The sequence below is a fragment of the Protopterus annectens genome, chromosome 11.part0 (assembly GCF_019279795.1).
Source record: "Protopterus annectens isolate FY-2018-M chromosome 11.part0, PAN1.0, whole genome shotgun sequence".
NCBI lineage: Eukaryota > Metazoa > Chordata > Ceratodontiformes > Protopteridae > Protopterus > Protopterus annectens.
The window spans coordinates 1,113,005,694-1,113,026,902 of NC_056745.1; the positions used below are offsets into that span (position 1 = coordinate 1,113,005,694).

A 21,209-nucleotide genomic window follows, 5' to 3' on the forward strand; every position below is an offset into this window, starting at 1 on the left:
ACCAAGGAAGCCATTGTTTCACTGTATTCGGCATTCATCAGACCTAGCATTGAATACAATGTCCCGTTTGGTATGTACCTAATCAGCCATACCCAACAACTGGAACGTCTACAGAGGTTTCTCACTAAAAGAATACAGGGCTTAAGTAAAATGTCCTATGCAGACTGCCTCAAGGCTCTGTCCCTGTATTCTGTCTCCTACAGGCTTTTGAGGAGAGATCTATGCCTGACAAACAGGGCATTGTCAGATCCCACTCTCATGGACCTCCTGCATATCTACAAAACAAAGAGCACCACAATTGCCAATTCTAAAGACTTAGACTTTGCCTGTGATATAAATAGGACCTGGTGGACAGACAGGTATGTATCCCAGAGATTACCCTGTCGCTGGAACAGGCTCCCCATTCATGTGAAGCAGAGTTCCCCTCTAACCCAATTCAAGTGTAACCTGGACAATTAAATGGGGAACACTTAATTCATCCCTGGTTTAGCACCTATGTCTCTAATGGACACAGGTAACCTGTAAATGGTTCATCTCCCAGGCCGTATCTTGTAAATGTTTCATCTCCCAAGCCCCTGCTTACACTTATCAAGGGTATCAGAAGTTGTCAGAGATTTTGGATGCATGGCCAGGCTTACAAAGGCTCTTGTGGTCATTAGCTTAGTAAACACCTATGAATCTATGAACCTGATGTATTGCCAGCTGCACCTTGAGGATGCTGATGATGAAATGTATAATTAAATACAGAACCCTGGAAAAGGAAACAGTGATTCCATAATTGATAAAATTAAATAACATTAATACAGTCAACATACGTTATACATTACAAACTTTCAGTCCCTCTTATCTCATTTTGTGCTACAGTAGACTCCCTCTTATCTGGTTTCACTGGGAGCGGACCTTATGCTGGATAAACAAATGGGTGGTTCATCAGAAAAAGCATACAAAATAGCATTTATATGTTATAAATCACCTAGAATAACAGGATTTGTGTTAGTATGTATTTTTCTAATTAATATGAAGTCTAAAACTGAAATGCCTGTCATCCTTTAGTTTAGAGGAGGCAGAAGTGCTGTTCTTCTCTGTTGTCTTTTGCTAGGGTTATGGCAAAAATGTGATGGCCGGTTAAAGAGAGGCCGAATAAGAGGGAGTCTAGTCTTTGATGTCTGAAGTGACTGAACTATCCCCTCCATTAAAAAGAGTATCATGTGAATACATATTCTTACCCCTAGAGGGCAGATCCTGGTTTAGGAGCACTGTAAACATAAAAAGCCTACTGAAGGAAATAATACACCTAGCCATTTCATTTGTCCTGCTGTTCAGCCAGCCCCTCCATAGCTGCCTCACAACAGACTCTCACTCCTCCATCATTCTGTATTTATTTATTTATTTTCTAACCAGGTAATCCCACTGGATGCAATTGTCCCTTTTCAGGGGCAACACAAGGGCACAGTCTGATTAAGTGACTTGCTTGGAGTCACTCAGTAGACAAATGAAGGCTGAATGAATAAAACCCTGGACCACAGAAAGGATCTTATTTACAGCCCATAACCTTAATCATGTGTGCTAAACCTGTAGCAACTCCTTTTGATGTTCTCAGCTGCTTTAAATGTCAGTGCCAATGGTGCAGCACACTCGCCTTTGATGGTGAAAGCTGTGGAATCTATTCACACACCAGGTAGATTGATTGCTGACACTGCAGTGCAGCATAAGGGGTGTTGTGCTGCTGAGTGTGTCCTCCTCCAGATAAGATGTCAAACTGACACTCCATTCTACCTGATCTGGTGGTAGCTCAGATGGATGTAAAAGATTCCATAGTACCTATCAAAAAGAGTAGAAGTTCCCCCAGTGCTCTGCTGAAATATCCCCTAGTAGTATAAATACAACCTCAGGTCTCCCCTGAAAAGAGGCTACTATCCTAGTAGGGTTAGCCCTGTCAACATAGAATAAATACATAAATAAGTAAGTATGACATGAATGTAGAGCAGTTCTCACAATTATTTCATTCAGCCTGTGAGCCTAGTCTAAGCCATGAATCTTCTCAATATACCCCTGCCCCACTCCATTAAACCCCTTCTGTCTTTCTTCTTTCTCATGACTATACCTGTTTTGGGCAGTTGTGTCATGCAAAAATTAAATAATTAATAAAAAACATGAAAAATGTTAACTGTCCTAATATTTTAGGACAAAAAAAACCTCTAAATTTCCTCAAATAGTTGAATAAAACAATGATTTTGTATCTGAAACACTTTAATATGATTTGAAATAACAGAAACAACTCAAAATACTATAAATGTGAGCTTTTATTTCAGCACAATGTGAAGTTCATTTATTTCCAGTGGTTGTGGGTTTGGTTTGTTCTGTAAAAGTGCACATTTTCGTAAAGAATATCTGACGTTTGGCATGTGTAAGTGTGCTGCTGACAGTCCTGTGCCTAACAATGTAGAAACAGTTAAACAAAAAGCTATACAAAGGCAAAATGATAAATATGTTCCTAAACTCTCCCTGTCTCCATCAAAACACTTCAGAATCACATTTGTTCTGACTAGCATTTCAAGTTACAAGTTGCAGCTGATGGCATGATATCACAGCACTTATTGCTGTGGTCCTATACCTTCAGGGTCTAGAGATCATTCCTGTTCAAGACCCTATTATTATGCATTTTAAAATCTATAACAGCAGCATCTAACAGAACAGAATAAGATAGTTGCAGCATATCGTACCTTAGCTTTAACAATATTAAGATCCTGTATGGTAAAGCTAAAACACTTTTTGTCAGCTACAGTCAGACATATGAAACATCATCTGCGAAAAATAATATTCAGATATGAATATTTATTTCAGACCTCATTCAGTCCCTCCTGGGTAAAACAACAGGTTCCAACAATTTTAAACTATGGTTCTTATTTCTTCTGTGTTCTCTTTTGATAATACGTTCAACACTATCAAACCAGTCTTTACTACAAGGAGGATCTTTTTTAGTTTCTCCTTCTGCAATAGTTCTGTAAGCTGCTACCATTGTAAAGTCAGCAACTTTTTTCACTTTGAAAGACAATATAACTAACTTCCTCAGTTGTAAATTGTGAACATCGCCTAATAGTCATAGTATGGGCAATTGAACACATTTTCAGGTATATTTTCAAAATGATCCAGAACAGTGTCCTGTATTCACCTCTGTCCTTCAGAAACAGGATCATTATACCTCAAGTGGGACTCTTGAGAAAGAATAGTTGTGTAAAGTCTTACCATAACCATAGATGTCCTTCTCTTCCATGTTGCAGTATTCTTGGTGTGGGATTTTCTGCCTTCAGGTGACCCGTACGTCAGCTCCTATACAAAAGCTTCAGCTTGGCTGTTGCAGCTGCGTGGGATGTCACACGTAGGGCCATAAACCAAGGACCCTGTGTGTGATGTCTGCACGCACAATCCTTAGAACTTAAAGCTAAGCAGATAAAGTAGATGGCCCAACAGGATAGGCTGCCAAAGGTGACATGTATAAAGCCCTGGGTCTCTTCAGTAATGGAGAGCGGCATCAGGGAGCAGGTAGACTGGTAGAGTCTATGAGGGGGAATGGTGGGTGGGAAGGAATACTGCAACATGGAAGAGAAGGACATCTATGGTTATGGTAAGATTTTACACAACTATTCTATGTCCTTCTATTCCTATGTTGCAGTATTCTTAGTGTGGGAGAGTACCGCAGTTTAGTTTGATGAAAGGGTGGCGGATGCAGAAGATGATTCCACAAAGCCTTATAGGATTGCCCTGGCAAATCCTGCGCATGCTTTGGAAATTTGGTCCAGTTTGTAATGTTTGGTGAAAGTGTGTATAGTGGACCATGTAGCTGCTTCCATAATGGAAGCTGCGTCCATGCCTTTTTGGAAGGCCGTAGAAGTGACCACTGCTCTTGTAGAGAGTGCCTTAACCCCAACTGGAGGGTTTTTTCCATGGTGTGAGTAGCAGAAAATGATTGCCTTTCTAATCCAGGATGCAATGGTCTGTTTGGTGACTGCCTTGCCTAATGCCCTGTGGTGGAAAGATACAAAGAGTTGTTTGGATTTTCTAATGTCTTTAGTCTTGTCCAGGTAAAATCTCAGTTGCCTGTGGACATCTAAGGAGTGGAGTATCCTCTCCTTGGTTAGAGGGAGAGGGGAAAAATTGGGTAGGTGAATGGATTGATTTAGAGATAAGTCATTGACTACCTTGGGCATGAAGGAAGGGTTAATTCTCAGAGTGACCCTGTCCCTATGAAAAATGGTGTAAGGTGAGAATGCCATTAAGGCTTGTAGCTCGGAAACCCTTCTGGCAGAGGTAATAGCCACTAACAGTACTGTTTTCCAAGTACAGAACTGTAGAGAGGCTGTATTAGCCGGTTCAAAGGGGGGGCTGGGTAAGTTTTTCCAGGATGAAGTTCAGGTCCCATAGAGGAGGGATAGGCTTCTTAGGTGGTCTGATGTGTAAGATGCCTTTAAGGAAGAGTTTCACATATAGCCTGACTAACAAGGGAGGATCTAGAGGTAAGCAGGCTGATAATGCGGAGGGGTGCACTTTCGCTGATGAATAGGAAAGTCCACCCTTTATAAGTTGACACATATATGAGAGGACTAAGGTGGTGTCAGCCTCATAAGGGTCCCTTCCCTGTCCCATACACCACTGAATAAATCTTTCCCATTTAGCAAGGTATGATTTTCTAGTAGTGGATTTCCTGGCCTCCCTCAGGACTGATAGCACATCCTCTGAATAGTGGTATCTGAATGGGGTTAGTAATTTATCACCCACAGAGTCAGGGATAGCATTTTCAAGTGTGCATGTAGGAGAGTTCCTTTATCTTGTGTCAGAAGGTCCACCTTGTGGGGTAACTTGCAGTGATTGCCCTTGGCTAAATTGTATAGAAGGGGAAACCAGTACTGCCTTGGCCAGTAGGGAGTCACTAGCAAGATTTTTGGTTTGTTCTTCCTGATTTTCAGAAGGACTTTCTGAATCAGAGGGAAGGGGGGAGGCATACAGGAACTTTCCCTTTTAGTAGAAACTGAAGGCGTCTACTCTCCATGCTTGGGGGGAGTAAGTCTTTGTGCAGAAGGTCTGCAGTTGCCTGTTCTGGGGGGGGGACAGGTCTACTTGTGGAGTGTCCCACCAGTGGATTATGTCTAGGAAGACGGTCCTGTCCAGCATCCATTCGTGTTGTGGAGAGGATGTTCTGCTCAGGAGGTCTGCTTGCTTGTTGTCCTGTGAAGGGATGTAACTGGCCTGCAGGGATAGTTTGTGCTTGGATGCTAGGTCCCAAATTAGTAGGGCTAGCCTGCACAGTTGGTATGCCTTGGTACCTCCTTGTTTGTAGATGTACCACATTACAGTGGCATTGTCCGACACTATCAGAAGAGGACCTGGTAGCAGTAGGGGTAGGAAGGTTTGCAGAGCTAAAAGAACTGCTGTCATCTCCTTTACATTGATTTGTTTGGTTTTTGTGGGAGGTTGCCACTGGGCTTGGACTCTTAGAGTGCAAGGTGGTTCCCCAACCTGAGTCTGAAGCATCTGTATGCAATATTTGTGTGGGTTGAGTGGGCTACAGTGGAAGCCCTGGGTTTAGTTGTACTTGTTGGATCTACCAAATTATTTCCTTCTTTAAACAGAGAAGAAGGGGGATAACTTGTTCCAAGTGATTCTGGTGTTGTGACCAGATATTTGTGAGGTACCATTGCAGTTTTCGCATATGCATTCTGGCTAACGGTAGCATGGGGATGGCTGCTGCCATCAACCCCAGGAGTCAAAGGAATTATCTTGCAGTGACTGTCTGGGAGACCAAGACTTCCTGGAAGTGGGAAGCTGGAGACAAAACCTTATCCTGTGGGAGAAAGGCTTTCATTTGGTCTGTATTGATTCTGCAACCTAGGAATATCTTGTCCTTGTCTGAGTTCAGGAAGGACTTCTTGAGATTTGGGGTGAACCCTAGGCTTTGTAGAAGGGACATAGTGAAGTGTAGATGTCTTAGGAGGGAATCTTCTGACTGAGCCAGGATAAGGATGTTCTCCAGATATGGGTAAATCTGGATTCCTTGGGTTCTGCAGAAGGCAATGGCTGGGGCTAGGCACTTTGTAAACACTCTTGGGGCAGTGGATAAGCCAAAGGGCAAGGCCGTAAATTGGAAGTGCAAGGATGGGCCAGAGAAACGCAGGAAACATCTGTGTGAGGCCCTGATAGGAATGTGCAGGTAGGCATCTTTTAGGTCCAAGGTAACCATCAAAGCATTTGAGGATATGAGGGGCAAGAGAGTGGGCAATGACAACATTTTGAAGGTGAGTATCTGCAGGTAAAGGTTTAGGAAGGAGAGATCCAAAATGGGTCTCCACGGACCGTCCTTTCGAGGGACCAGGAACAGACGGGAGTAGAATCCCTTTCCTTCTTGCCCTGTGGGAACAGGCTCTATTGTACCTTATTGTTGCAGGTATTACAGAATTTGTGGAAGGAGATTACATTGTTTTTTGGGGGGAAATGGAATGCCTTTCCAGGGAGGAATTTGTTTCCAGGATAAGAAGTATCCTTTTTTGAAAAATGGTTAATACCCATTGGTCTGTGGTGATTTTCTGCCAGAAGGGGAAACAAACAGCGGGTAAGGCGAGGTGAGAGGGGCAGATGAGCAAGGCAGTCATGCATTATTGGGACCTCCCCTGTCCTGAAAGGGATGTCTAGGTTGAGGAGGTGGGACAGTGGGCCTGGATGAGGAATGTCTTCTAGTTCCTCTTCTGGGTCTGGAGGAGGAGGCAGAATGCGGGTTATGCCTAACAAAGGTAGTCTTAGCAAGGTAGTTCCCATACTATTTGGGTATAGGGGATACCAGGAGATGTTTAATATCCTGTAACTCTTTGCTTTTTTCTTGCAGATTCTTAAATAGGTCTGCAAATTGCTTTCCAAAGAGGAAGTTGTGATCCAAGGGAGCATTCAAGATTTTGGACTTGAAGTCCTCTGGCCGATTCTGTAGTCTAAGCCAGGAATATCTCCTAAGGACAGATGCTGATGCTGCAGAGTGAGCAGAAGCTTCTGCAGCATTGTAGCTGCATCTTATGGAGTGTCTAGCCACTTGTAGTGCTAAGGACAATTTGGAAGAGATATCCGTTTTAATGGGACTGTCAGGAATTGAAGCCAGCATAGAGGTGGTTTGGGATACTAAGTCCAGGGCATACTTGGTCATGTGTGTTTGATAGTTAATGGCTCTGAAGGCCAAAGTGGAGGACGTGTACACCTTGTTGCCTATCCTATCCATGGATTTGCTATCTTTATCCGTGGGCAGAAGGGAGGCCGAAGGTAGCAACCTAGACTGCTTAGCAGGGGCAGTGCCAGTCACTGCTGGGTCTGCTAAGGGTGGCTTTATGAGGAATTTTTGTTCCTCTGGCACCTTGTAGAAGTGGTCTGGGCACTTAGGTGCAGGGGGCTGTGAGTCAGGAGTTCTAGAGGCTGCAGAAAATGCATCAAACTATGCAGGAAGAACAGAGGGAACAGCTGAAGGGGAGGGGGACTCTACTTGCAGCAGTTCAAAGTATCTTTTTTGGGTTTCTGTCATCTGGGATGTATCCCATTTGAAGTAGTCTTTCATTTTGGTGATGGTTTCACCAAATGTAAAGTCTTCAGGTGGAGAATCCCCTTCCACAGAATCCTCATCAGGAGAGGAATATTCCTTGAGAGAGGCAATCTGGGATGCATAAGAGATGGATTCATCCGAGGAAGAGTAGGTAGATTTATGTACTTCTTCTTCCTCAGGGAGGGGAGCCATAGGAATAGAAGAAGCAGAGGTAGGCCTAGGGCTTATCAGAGGCAATGTAGATGTGGGTGAGGCAGAAGGCCTAAGGGCCATAAAGGCCTGCATAAGAGAGGAAGTGAAGGCCTCCCAGTCTGGAAGGGCTTCAGAAGCAGAGCTAGGTTTGGCAGTGGCTGTATCTGAGGTCTGGATCCCGATCGAAGGAACCCGCAAATCTGGTTCCCCCTTGACATCGACAGCATCAGTGTCTGAGAAAGCTCCGTGGATGTGGTGGATGTCGGCTGTGTAGCAGCCTCCATGAGGGAGGTTGATGGAGGCGATGGATCTGCAGAACGCTCAACTCCTATATCGGTAGTTGGTGGGGCATCCGGGTGTGAAGCGGCAGGCGATGAAGGCCTAGGCATCTTGGCCTTCTTAAGTGGAGGTTCTTGGGCGGCATTTGAAGCAGGATCCATCCTGAGAGCCATCCGTTTGAGGCTCTGGTTTTCTAAGTAAAGGTTTAGAGCTGCCAGATGGTTACATAAGGTCTTAGGCACAATAGATTTACAAATAGGGCAGGCGTTATGGTCGTGTTCCCAGCCTAAGCAGAAAATGCATTTGGCATGGTTGTTCTTATGGGGAATCTGGTGCCCGCATTGGCACTTTCTCTTTTACCTGATATCAGCTGAAAGCTACAACAACCAAGACTAAGCAATGTGAAAGATCGGTAAAATATTATAAATGCAAAAAACCCAAGAGGTTACTCATCTATAGTCGATCCGACGTCTGGAGAACAATTATACGATGCAAAGTCACCTGCGGCTGAAAAGTTCTGAGGATTGTGCGTGCAGATGTCACACATAGAGTCCCTAGTTTATGGCCCTATGTGTGATGTCCCACACAGCTGCAACAGCCAAGCTGAAGCTTTTGTATAGGAGCTGATGTATGAGTCGCCTGAAGGCAGGAAATCCCACACCAAGAATACTGCAACATAGGAATAGAAGGACATCCCTTGAAATATCAACTTAACTTGTTAGCAGTAAAAATCATCTGCATTATTATTATTATTATTATTATTATTATTATTATTATTATTATTATTATTATTATTATTTTATGGCTTGATTCCTGATACTGAACGTGTACAAATGCACCCCATCATGTCACGCCTTCATTCCTTCCAGGGGTGACAGCATGTATCCACAGACTAAACAAAAATGCTACAGCTCATTTATTGCCATCCAGTGGCAGGAACAAGTCAGGTAGTGGGCCCATAACAGTCCCATCAATGTCTTAGACCTTCCCCTGTAGGCAGCTTATGAACTCTGCAATGGTTGCCGTATTGGGGAAAGGCATGCATGCTTTCACACATGCCTATCTCCCAGATTTGACAGTACACCCACCTCTGGAACAACATGATTTGCCTGACTGCTTCCATGGGTGATCACATACCAGTAGTAGGTGTCACCAGTGCCACATGCCTGGTCTTCTCCATTCCCCCCAGGAAGGTATTGACCACTGAAGTCCATCATCTGCCATCCGTCAAACAGTGGTACCCAGGGTCAGACTTAGGGCTTCATCACTCTAAACCGATTGTAATCAAGCATTCATATTTATGGAATAAATTTTATTTTAACTGCATTTAAAAGCATAAGTTCACAAAATGAATGAAGAATATGAAAAGCAAGATTATAGCTGCTAAATCAAGCTGCCAAGCTTATAATGTGAATCTTTCAACTGGGAAGATACTGACAGAATTTCTCCCTGGGAGAAAAGAAAAGAAAAAGAAAAAAAAATCTTGTCACAAAAATCCTAGTTACCATTTTGGGCAATTGTTTACATTAAGAATGATTAGTAGCAAGTGATGCCCCTACTTTGACATTGGTTGCTTGTAACTGTGACCCACTTTGTGACCTACACAACAGATGTAAAATATTGAACAGTGCTGTATATTATTTTTATAGGTTCATAGGTTGGTACTAAGCTATCGGCCCTAGGGCCTATACAAGCCTAGCCAAAATAATTTCCTGGCTATTTCTTCCCATGCTATTTACTTCCCTGGACCCCTATCTAGCAGGGCAACTGACGTGATCCCTGGGGTGAATTTCCTTTCTCCCATCCAATTGTCAAGGTTCCTTTTGAAGAGGGCCAAAGAGGCGCTCTGCTTGACATGTATGGGCAGTCTATTCCAGAGTCTGGGGAGTCTCTGGGTCAGGAACCTTACCCTCCAGCATGTTTTGTTTATTGTGATGCAAGGTTTAGATCACTGGAGCATGTGGCTCTGAGGGATTGGGATTTCTTTAAGTGTAGCATGTCCAACAGCTCTGGGTTTGACATGGCCTTGTATGTTAAGCAGAGATCGCCTCTGAGTAGACGATATGCGACAGAGTATAGCTGGAGTTTTTTAAGGTGGTCAGCATAGGGCATCTGCTTTAGGCCTGTGATTCTTTTAGTGAGGTATTTCTGCGGCCTTTCCAGTTGTTGCAGCTGTCTTGAGAGGTAGATACCAAATGGGGCGTTGTATTCTATAATGGGTCTAATGAGGGATGAGTACAGTGGGACAATGACCTCCTTTTTTCTGGATGAAAAGCCCTTAGTGATGAGGTGTGCCACACAGAAGGATTTCCTGACTGTTGTGGCAATGTGGTTATCGAAGGTGACTGTGTCCCTAAGTCTCTTATCACACTTTTGATGTTTAGTGTACTGCCACCTATGTGGTAATTCATGGGCACATGTTTTTTACCAAAGGGGATAACTATACATTTCTTGGTATTGAGCTTGAGCCCATGGTTCTGGCACCAAGCATCTGTTTCTGTAAGGCCCTTTTGTAGAGTATCCACATCATTTGGGTCCACATCATTTGGGGATTCAATAATGGCTCCCAGTTTGCAGTCATCTGCAAACTTTGTTAGCCAGAGTCCCTTAGTGTTGGCCTGTACTTCAGAGAAGTAGATGCCAAACAAGAGCGGTCCCAGGACTGGACCCTGAGGTACTCCACTTGTCTGGAGCTGGATTTGGAGTCAGCTACTTTTACAGTGTGGGTTCTGTGAGTAAGCCAGTTGGCCACCCATTGAGTGATGTAGGGATTAATGCCCAGCTTAATGATTCTAAAGTGGGAGATGGTGTCAAAAGCCTTGGCAAGGTCCAGATAGGCTGTGTGGACCACCTTACCCTCGTCCACGGCTCTGGAGACAGATTCGAAGAAGTCAGTCAGGTTCAGGAGACAAGATCAGCCCTTCATGAACCCAAACTGGGTGAGGTCCATTGTTTGAAGGTTGCCAATGACTTTGTTTATAAATTCCATGATAATACATTCCATGGCCTTGCAGATCAGGCTTGTCAGACTGATGGGGTGGTAGTTCCCAGGATCTAAGGTGGATCCCCCCTTGTGGAGTGGGATAACTGTAGCTGTGCACCACTCAGTGGGCATGAAGCCTGAGGTGAGGCTATGATTAAACATGACACATGGGTGAGGTGCCAGTTCATTTTGTAGTTCATGTAATACTACACAGCCCAAGATGTCATCTGGTCCCATGGATGCTGTATTCTTAGCTTTGGAGAGTGCGTTTTTTACCAGTGTGGCTGTTACTACCGGAATTTGGCAATCTTCCAGTATTGAGATGGGCCATTTAGGGAGTGAGGGGGTGTGAAGTTGGCACTGAATTGATCTGCCAGGATATTGGCAATATACTTGGGATCAGTATATTTAATGCCATTCTGTCGTAGCTCAGAGCAGATCAGAGCATTGCCATTTAGATTCTTGACATAGTTATAGAATGCCTTGTGGTTGTCTTTGGAATCTTTGGCAATTTTATTTTCATAACTAGCTTTGGAGGATTTTATGAGGGATCTCAGCTTCTTACTGAGGCTGGTAAGGGAGTTTTTTGCATCCTGGGATTTTCCTCTTTTCTGCAACAGTTTCTTCCTTTTGTTATAAAGTTTGTTTATGGCAGGGGACCACCAGATTGGCTTACTTTTCTTGGAGGAGAGCATGTTGGTTCTACTTGGGATGGTACGATTCATGCATGAGTGGATATGCTCATACAGTGACTTAGTGTAGGATTCACCAGTCAAACTTTCAGTTCCCGTCTGCATGGGTGTCATGAAGTTTGTCACTTCTGACTTGAGTAGCATTAAGTTGGCTTTGGAGAAGTTTTTCATGGAGGTTTCCTTACTGGGGGGGGGTGGGTGGGATGTGAATGTTAAGGGTGATTAGCTTATGGTCAGACCTGACCAACAAGGGGGTGACCATAGGTGTGGAGCATTGATTTCCCATGTTGGTTATGACCAGGTCTAGGATATTGGAGCCCCTGGTGGGACTATGGATTAGTTGATCCAGGGCGCTGGAATTTCTGAATTTCAAGAACCGTTGGGCAAAGGTGTTGGTACATGAGTAGTTTTCCCAGTTAATGGCAGGGTAGTTGAAATCACCCAGTATTAGGTTGTTTGGCTGTATCTTAATATTTTCCAGTATGTTTGGAAAGGTGTAGTAAGAATCTTGGGGCATGGTGGGGGATCTGTAGAAAGCTACAGCTTGGATTGCAGTCTTACCTAGTGTTAGTTGCACCAGGAGAATTTCAGATGCGTTGTGTTGGGCAACTAGCCTGGTGGTGTGAATATCCTTGGTGAATATGGACACTCCTCCACCTTTAGTGTTTCGGTCCTGGTTTGGTGGCTGAAAAGTGTGGTAAGAGTTGTAGCCTGGTATTGCAGGGGTGCTCTCTGGAGCCTTGAACCAGGTCTCAGTTACTGCAAAGATATCAATGTTCTGCATTTTTAGGAGTGCCTCGAGAGAGTGCATTATGAGGTTTAGACTTCTAGCATTGAGTAGCATTACCTTCAGAATTTGCATGCTTGTACCTGTTATGTTGGTGGTTTTGTCCTTTGCCTAAAAAGGCACTATAGGGGTGGCAAGAGCCTTAGCCAGTAACCTGAATCCCAGGGGCAACAGGTGCAGACCATCTCTGGCAAAGCATCATGGTCTGTCGATCATGTCATCCCAGGCAGACAGATACTGGATCCCCTGTGAATGACAACAGAAGCTTAGCCAATTGTTGAAATCAGTCATTTTGTCCTTATATTGTGGTATCATTCTGGGTGAAGACAGGATACTACTCAGGGCTAGGGTCATACCTGCCTGGACCACATGATCCGAGAGCTCTTCCATGTCTCTTTTCATGTAGTCCAGGGAGGTACGTCTCAAGTCATTCACTCCAACATGGACAATGACAGAGTCATGACAGAGACAGAGCCAAATGGCTCACTGACAGAACCCACACTGTAAAAGTTGCAGACTCCAAATCTGACCTCAAAGCAGTGAAAAGTGGAGTACCACAGGGTTCCTTCCTGGGACCTCTCCTGTTTGGTATCTATTTCTCTGAAGTACAGGCTAACACAGAAGGCCTCTGGCTAATGAAGATCACAGATGACTGCAAACTAGGAGCCATAGTCAAGTCCCCAAATGATGTGGACATCCTACAGAAGGGCCTCGCTGAGACAGCTGCCTGGTGTCAGAGCCATGGCCTCAAGCTCAATGTCAAAAAGTGCAGTGTCATCCTCTTTGGTAAAAACTCTGCACCCATGAACTACCACACAGGCAGCAACCTACTTAACACCAACTGTGTGATAAGAGACCTTGGGACTCAGGTGGACAGTAGTCTCTCCTTTGATAGTCACATCACCACAATAGTCAGGAAGTCCTTCTACGTGGCACATCTCATCATACATGGGTTCTCATCCAGGAAAAAAGAAGTCATTGTTCCCATCTACTCAACACTCATTAGACCCATTATAGAGTACAACTCCCCTTTTGGAATGTACCTTACAAGACATCTGCAGCAGCTGGAAAGGCCACAGAAGTACCTCACAAAGAGGATTACTGGCCTCAAACAAATGCCCTACACTGACTGCCTCAAAAAACTCTAGCTTTACTCCGTAGCATATCGCCTACTCTGAGGTGATCTCTGCCTAACATATAAAGCTATGTCAAACCCAGAGCTGTTGGACATGCTACACCTAAAGAAATCCCAATCCCTCTGTGCTACATGCTCTAGGGACCTAAACCTTGTCACCACAATAAACAGGACATGCTGGAGGGATAGATTCCTGTCCCAGAGACTTCCCATACTCTGGAACAGGCTACCCATCTATGTCAAGCAAAGTTCTTCATTAGCACTTTTCAAGAAAAATCTTGATGAGTGGATGGGAAATAGGAAATACACCCCGGGGATCACTTCTGTGTCTCTGCTCGACAGTGGCACAGGGAAATAACTCTCTTGGGTGGTGTAAGCCAGGGAACCTTGTTGGCTAGCCTTACGTAGACCCTTGGGCCGATAGCCTAGTACCTACCTATGAACCTATGAACCTATATTTGTACTTGTTGTGGAGTGACTTGAGTCCATGCATTATGCGGTGGATCCTGGCACCCAACAGGCAGCTGACTGTAATTTTCTTCTTGTTCAGCCTGGTGAGTGGGACATCAGTGTGCCTGACTATAGCGTCACAAATGACTAAAGTGTTAGGCACTTTGTCTTACCTTAGGGGCTGTTGCTGGGTGGCACACTGGTGTTGTGAGCTATGTGACACTTTGGTTGTGATTGGTGTTTGTTTGCATTTCAGCTTTGGAGGTCCTTGTTGCTTGGGCAGGTTACAGTTAAAGGCCTCCGCATATGTGTGAATTTAATGTTGTTATGTGTGGGTGTTGGTGCTGTGAGTTTAGAAGGGCTATGTGTTGCTTGAGGTGAAGTGCGGGTGTTAGCCTTCTCCTCTTGACTCTCTAGCACAATCTTGGGTGGAGAGAGCTTTGCTTCCAGTTTGGCTATGTAAGTGCATCTCTCACAGGTTTTAGTGTTGGGTGGTAGGAGGAGAGGGTTGTCTGTGTACATGAGGCAATTGCTGCATTGCCCCAGTATGCCCAGATTCACCAGGTGGACAGGAGAAATCACCGGAAGCTGACCCTTGGACATACCTGGTTTGGTGCTTTTTTTGTAAAGTGCAGGAGCTGTTTTCCATTGCCTTAGCAAGGTACTTTGCAATTATAGGCTGTTTAGTGCCTACGATTAATTTCTCCTTATTAACAAGGAGAGTTGAGTGCTTGTATCAGTTTAAGGCTTCCTAATACTTTCCAGCAGGTATTAGAGCAAGTGCTAGTCACAGGGATACTTAAAGGTAAGATGAAAAATAAATGATTTATCCTAAACACTGCAGTGTGCACTAGATACGTTAGATGTGAAAGTAGGTAACTTAAGTTTTACCTGTCTAAAAAGTTAAGTTTTAGTGGAGAGTCACTATTTTTAAAACAGCAAGATAGATTGAAAGAGGGTGGTCACTTTTGTGTTCTGGTACTATGGAATATAGTAGGATGGCCAATAAATTTAAATAATTGAAGGGGAGTGATTTCACAAAATGACAATTTTGTGCTTACTCACACAAGCCAGTGAAAGCAGAGAGGAAATGAGATATATGGTCAAATTAACATAAGAGGCAGGCAACTCGAAAGACAGTAGTATTTAAGAACACGACAGTAAGCGGGTGGGCATGTGAGAAAAAAATTCTGTCTGACTCACAAGAGACAGAGCTTTGGTCTCTTTTGAAGTTTTTTAATATGCAGTTAAAAGGAGAATACAAGTAAAACACAAGGTAAAGAAAACAAATCACAGTATTATAAAAAGGCAATAAAGTAATACAAATACAACAAATAAAAAGCAAACTAACCTTTCCTTCACAGCAAAGTGTAGCAGAGTCTGGTGAGCTTTACTAGTAAAGCTCTGAAATGTTTTATTTTACACCTTAAATTGAAGATATAGTTCCTAGCTCCACCCCCTCAGTTCACAAATTATTAACCTTAAGTGACTTCTTCTGTCTTATGTATGAGCCCTTAATTGATCAGTTCTAATTTCTGCCTGACTCACAAGAGACAGAGCTGTATTCTCTTTTGAAGTTTTAATATGCAGTTAAAAGCAGAATACAAGTGAAACACAAGGTAAAGAAAACAAATCACATTATTCAAAATATAAAAAGGCAATAAAGTAATACAAAATACAACAAATAAAAAGCAAACTAACCTTTCCTTTACAGCAAAGTGTAGTAGAGTCTGGTGAGCTTTTCTAGTAAAGCTCTGAAATGTTTTATTTTACCCCTTAAATAGAAGGTATATTTCTTAGCTCCACCCCCTCAGTTCACAAATGATTAACCTTAAGTGCCCTCTTCTATCTTATGTATGAGTCCTTAATTGATCAGTTCTAATTTCTGCCTGACTCACAAGAGACAGAGCTGTGGTCTCTTTTGAAGTTTTAATATGCAGTTAAAAGCAGAATACAAGTGAAACATAAGGTAAAGAAAACAAATCACAGTATTCAAAATATAAAAATGCAATAAAGTAATACAAAATACAACAAATAAAAAGCAAACTAACCTTTCCTTCACAGCAAAGTGTAGCAGAGTCTGGTGAACTTTTCTAGTAAAGCTCTGAAATGTTTTATTTTACCCCTTACATTGAAGATATAGTTCCTAGCTCCACCCCCTCATTTCACAAATTATTAACCTTAAGTGACCTCTTCTATCTTATGTATGAGTCCTTAATTGATCAGTTCTAATTTCTGCCTGACTCACAAGAGACAGAGCTGTATTCTCTTTTGAAGTTTTAATATGCAGTTAAAAGCAGAATACAAGTGAAACACAAGGTAAAGAAAACAAATCACATTATTCAAAATATAAAAAGGCAATAAAGTAATACAAAATACAACAAATAAAAAGCAAACTAACCATTCCTTCACAGCAAAGTGTAGCAGAGTCTGGTGAGCTATTATGCAGTTATGTATTTAAGATCCTTTCATGCCTAAAGTATTTCATTAGGTATACACTATTTAAAATAAAATATTTATTTGTGTGTCATGTAATATTCAGATATGTGAACTATAATATTATACAAGACGTTCTGTTTAACATTTTACATGTCTTCACAATTTTAAGTGAAAACACAAGAAAGCTCTTCATTTTGCAGTCCACCAAGAAGTGACTGCCACAAAATCAATATATTTCTTAAATCTCTTATTGGAATGAGCTTTATTTTTAACATGCTTCTTACACAGCTTTGAAAGAACCAAGAGTGAACATCACCCAAGCAGCAACATCCAAATTTGTCTGTTTACCTTTCATGGAACCTGTTACCCACTCAAAACACAAAGTGGGAAGTAAACTGATTAAACATAATGTTATCTAAACTATCTAATGTATTTAATAAGGTTCCTGTGATGTGAGACTGAAAAAAGCTGGAGTTCTTTGAAAGAAACATCAAGCTATATTTTCTCAGAAGCTCTCCTATATTCATGAAGTAATTAGCATATTCATTACCAGATGTCTGAGAGATTTTAGGTCTCACCTAAGAATTCATAAACAGTTCCAACATGGGCTGTACGGTTAAAGGCAAACAGGCCCTTTTTCCACAGTACAATCTTTTGTGATTCATAGACACATTAGCCACAATGAGTGTCAAAGACATTATTATCAGCTAATCTGCATGACTCTGGAACCAGTTAACTATCATGAAGTGCTAATCAGCACCTCCTGTCAGATGTGTTTAACTATGGCCAGTTTGCAGTCATCTGCAAACTTTGTTAGCATAACCATCTCCTCTCAGTCACTGTACTTCACACACACACACTGAACACAGACACGCACACACATGTGGGACACACACACACACTTTGACACACACACACACACACACACACACCCTGTGGGTTCTGTCACTTAGCCAGTTTGCAACCCATCTTGTGATGTATGGGTTTACATTCAAGCTGATGAGTTTTTCGATGATACCTGAGTGGGGTATTGTGTCAAAGGCCTTTGCCAGGTCGAGGTAGGCTGTATGGACTGCCTTTTCCTCATCAATGGCCTTGGTGACTGTCTCGAAAAAGTCAACCAAGTTTAAAAGGCATGATCTGCCTTTGACAAAGCCAAACTGGGTTGGATCCAAAGTCTGCAAGTTCCCTATGTCTTTATTTATGAGTTCCATTATGATCCTCTCCATGGCTTTGCAGATAAGGCTTGTCAAGCTAATGGGACGGTAATTTCCAGGGTCGGTGGAGGCACCACCCTTGTGAAGTGGGACCACAGTCGCCGTGGCCACTCCTTGGGTATGTATCCTGAGGTGAGGCTAAGATTAAACAGCTGTCCTAACTACGGGTTTAATTCCTCATTGAGTTCGTGGAGCACACAGCCGGGGACACCATCCAGTCCCTTGGATGCTGTGTTTTTTGCCTTGGAGAGAGCAGTTCTCACCTGGGCGTTGGAGATGTTTGGGGGGCTACAATCCTCTGGTATAGATATCTCTCCTTTGGGGAGGGGAGAAGTTTGCACTGAACCTGTCAGCCAGTATGTTGGCAATGTGTGTAGGTTCAGTAATCTTCACATCATTTTGAACTAATTCTGAGCATATCTGGGAGTTTCCTCCTAGGTTTCTAACATAGCTAAAGAAGGCCTTATGATTGTCTTTTTGAGTCCTTGGCAATTTTTCTCTCAAAATTTGCCTTGGATGATTTTATGAGAGCTCTTAGTTTTTTACTTATAATGATCAAAGGTGTCTTACCTTTCAAGGATTTTGCTCTATCTTGTAGTAGCTTCCTCCTTTTGTTGTAGAGCTTGTTTATGGCTGGGGTCCACCAGACTGGACGCTTGCCTTTGATACAAAGAGTCTTAGTTTTGTTTGGGATTGCCTGATCCATGCAGTCCTGTAGGTGCTGGTAGAAGGCATTTGTAAGTGATTCAGCGGTTTGAGTAATGTTTACCACTGGCTCAGGGGGCTTAAAGGAGACCACACTCCGTTGTAGAAGTGTGAAGTCGGCGTGTGCGAAGTTGTCCACTGTGGGCTTTTTATTTCAGGTGGGGCGGGATGAAGACCTCCAGCGAGATTAGTTTATGATCTGATCTCACCAGTGAGGGGTATACTTCCGTGTTGAACATTGTGATCCCATGTTCGTGATGATGAGATCAAGTATGTTTTCTCCTCTTGTGGGGATGGTGACTAGTTGTTCCATGGCATTTGAGTTTATGAACTCCAGGAACCTTTGGGATAGAGTGTTTGGGCTTGAGTAGTGTTCCCAGTCTATATTAGGGTAGTTGAAGTCACCTAGTATGATGGCGTTTGGAGATACATTTATCCCCTCCAATGTTTTCAGGAAGGCCATGTGAGGTTCCTGAGTTTGAGAGGGTGGCCTGTAACATGCTACAAATTGCAGAGCAGTCTTGCCTATGGTTAATTGCACCTGGATGGTCTCCGATGCATCGTGCATTGCCACCAACCTTGAGGTGTGGGTGTCCTTTATGAATATGGACACCCCCCCCCTCCTTTCTTGGTGTTGTCCGGATTTTGGGGCCGGAACGCATGATATGAGGTGAAACCTGATAGTGCTGGGGTGCTCTCAGGAGCCTTGAACCAGGTTTCTGTCACAGCACAGACATCGATGTTCTCCATACTGAGAAGGGCCTTGCGTGCGTGCCATGTAATATTCAGATATGTGAACTATAATATTATACAAGACGTTCTGTTTAACATTTTACATGTCTTCACAATTTTAAGTGAAAACACAAGAAAACTCTTCATTTTGCAGTCCACCAAGAAGTGACTGCCACAAAATCAATATATTTCTTAAATCTCTTATTGGAATTAGCTTTATTTTTAACATGCTTCTTACACAGCTTTGAAAGAAACAAGAGTGAACATCACACAATCAGCAACATCCAAATTTGTCTGTTTACCTTTCATGGAACCTGTTACCCACTCAAAACACAAAGTGGGAAGTAAACTGATTAAACATAATGTTATCTAAACTATCTAATGTATTTAATAAGGTTCCTGTGACGTGAAAAAAGAAAAAAAAGGCTTTGAAAGAAACATCAAGCTATATTTTCTCAGAAGCTCTCCTATATTCATGAAGTAATTAACATATTCATTACCAGATGTCTGAGAGATTTTAGGTCTCACCTAAGAATTCATAAACAGTTCCAACATGGGCTGTACGATTAAAGGCAAACAGGCCCTTTTTCCACAATACAATCTTTTGTGATTCATAGACACATTAGCCACAATGAGTAAAGACATTATTATCAGCTAATCTGCATGACTCTGAACTACAGTTAACTATCATGAAGTGCTAATCAGCACCTCCTGCGGTAGTTAACAACAGCGGCTTCATCTTGTTAGCATAGGCACCATCTCCTCTCAGTCACTGTACCACACACACACAGACACGCACACACATGCACACACACACACACACACACACACACACACACACACACACACACACACACACACACACACACATGCGCGCGCGCACACACACACACACACACACACACACACACACACACACACACACACACACACACACACACACACACACACACACACATACAAAACACATAAGCACATACACACTACATATCCCATATGTGTCTATGTTGTCAGAATGTCCGCAATGTCTCCTTTTCCACTGACCTGGTAATTCATGAATGATTACAGTCAGTCTTTAAAACCAGACATTCACGTTTCACACTTCATATCCTTCCATAAATGCATGCTAAAGCAAAACCTGTTATCCTTTGAGGTTGAGAGATATACCTAACATTTTCCATCCCTCTCCCTTATACATCACAACATGTTTCAGACATTGCATAATGCTCAAGATTCTCAATATATATTAAAAAGGGCTGCTGAATTAACTTATTAGTTAGTGCAACAGGTTAATGCTGGGGTGATTTATGTTAAGGGAGCACAAGTCCAACCCCCTTTGCCCGTCTGAATTGTTTTATTATTATTTTTATTTATTTTTTACCACTTACATATTTTTAAAATCAAACCCCGGCATCTAGTGGTGGTGCAGAGGACTTATATTTTTGGTGTGAGTGAACATAATTTGACTCTGTTTAGTACATTTTAAGGCATGCTAATTATCCCTATATCTAGTGGTTCACCACACCTTTATTTTAAATACGTGCCATTAAGGCATGCCATATTGAGTACCCCTGGTGTCTAGTGTCCCTCTACCCCTCATCCCTATTCTGTTTATGTATCACACAGGCACTCATTTAAAGAGTTATTCCTGGTATCTAGGGTTCCTCTCACCACCGACCTCCCCAACTGTTTAAGAGCCATTCAAGCATTCATTTAAGGAGTTATCCCTGACATCCAAAGTCCTCCCCCAACTGATCCCCATACTGTTTAAGTTATCCCTGGCAGCTAGTGATCCCCTACACTTCACTCCTGCTCAAGATTCACTGAGGCTTGAGAATTGAGATGTTCCTGATAACTAATGGTTTACCCCACCCAATGTTGCAAACTCTGCTCATTAATCTAGGGGTGTGTGGAAATAAGACAGCCACCACAATGTTCATACACACACACACACACACACACACACACACACACACACACACACACACACACACACACACACACACACACACACACACACACACACAC

General features: G+C 42.8%; 1 protein-coding gene across 4 annotated transcripts in view; it reads left to right on the forward strand.

Moving 5' to 3' along the window:
• The window catches only part of LOC122815720 (troponin I, slow skeletal muscle-like), a 302,343-nt gene that overhangs the window by 57,779 nt on the left and 223,355 nt on the right, over positions 1-21,209 (forward strand). For 2 of the 4 annotated variants that reach the window (XM_044088468.1, XM_044088470.1), the window contains exon 3: positions 8,050-8,053. The exons of the other annotated variants lie outside the window; for them this stretch is intronic. In XM_044088468.1, coding sequence (XP_043944403.1) covers positions 8,050-8,053 — 4 coding nt within the window. The remainder of the gene's footprint in view (positions 1-8,049; positions 8,054-21,209) is intronic. 4 annotated transcript variants of the gene reach the window in all.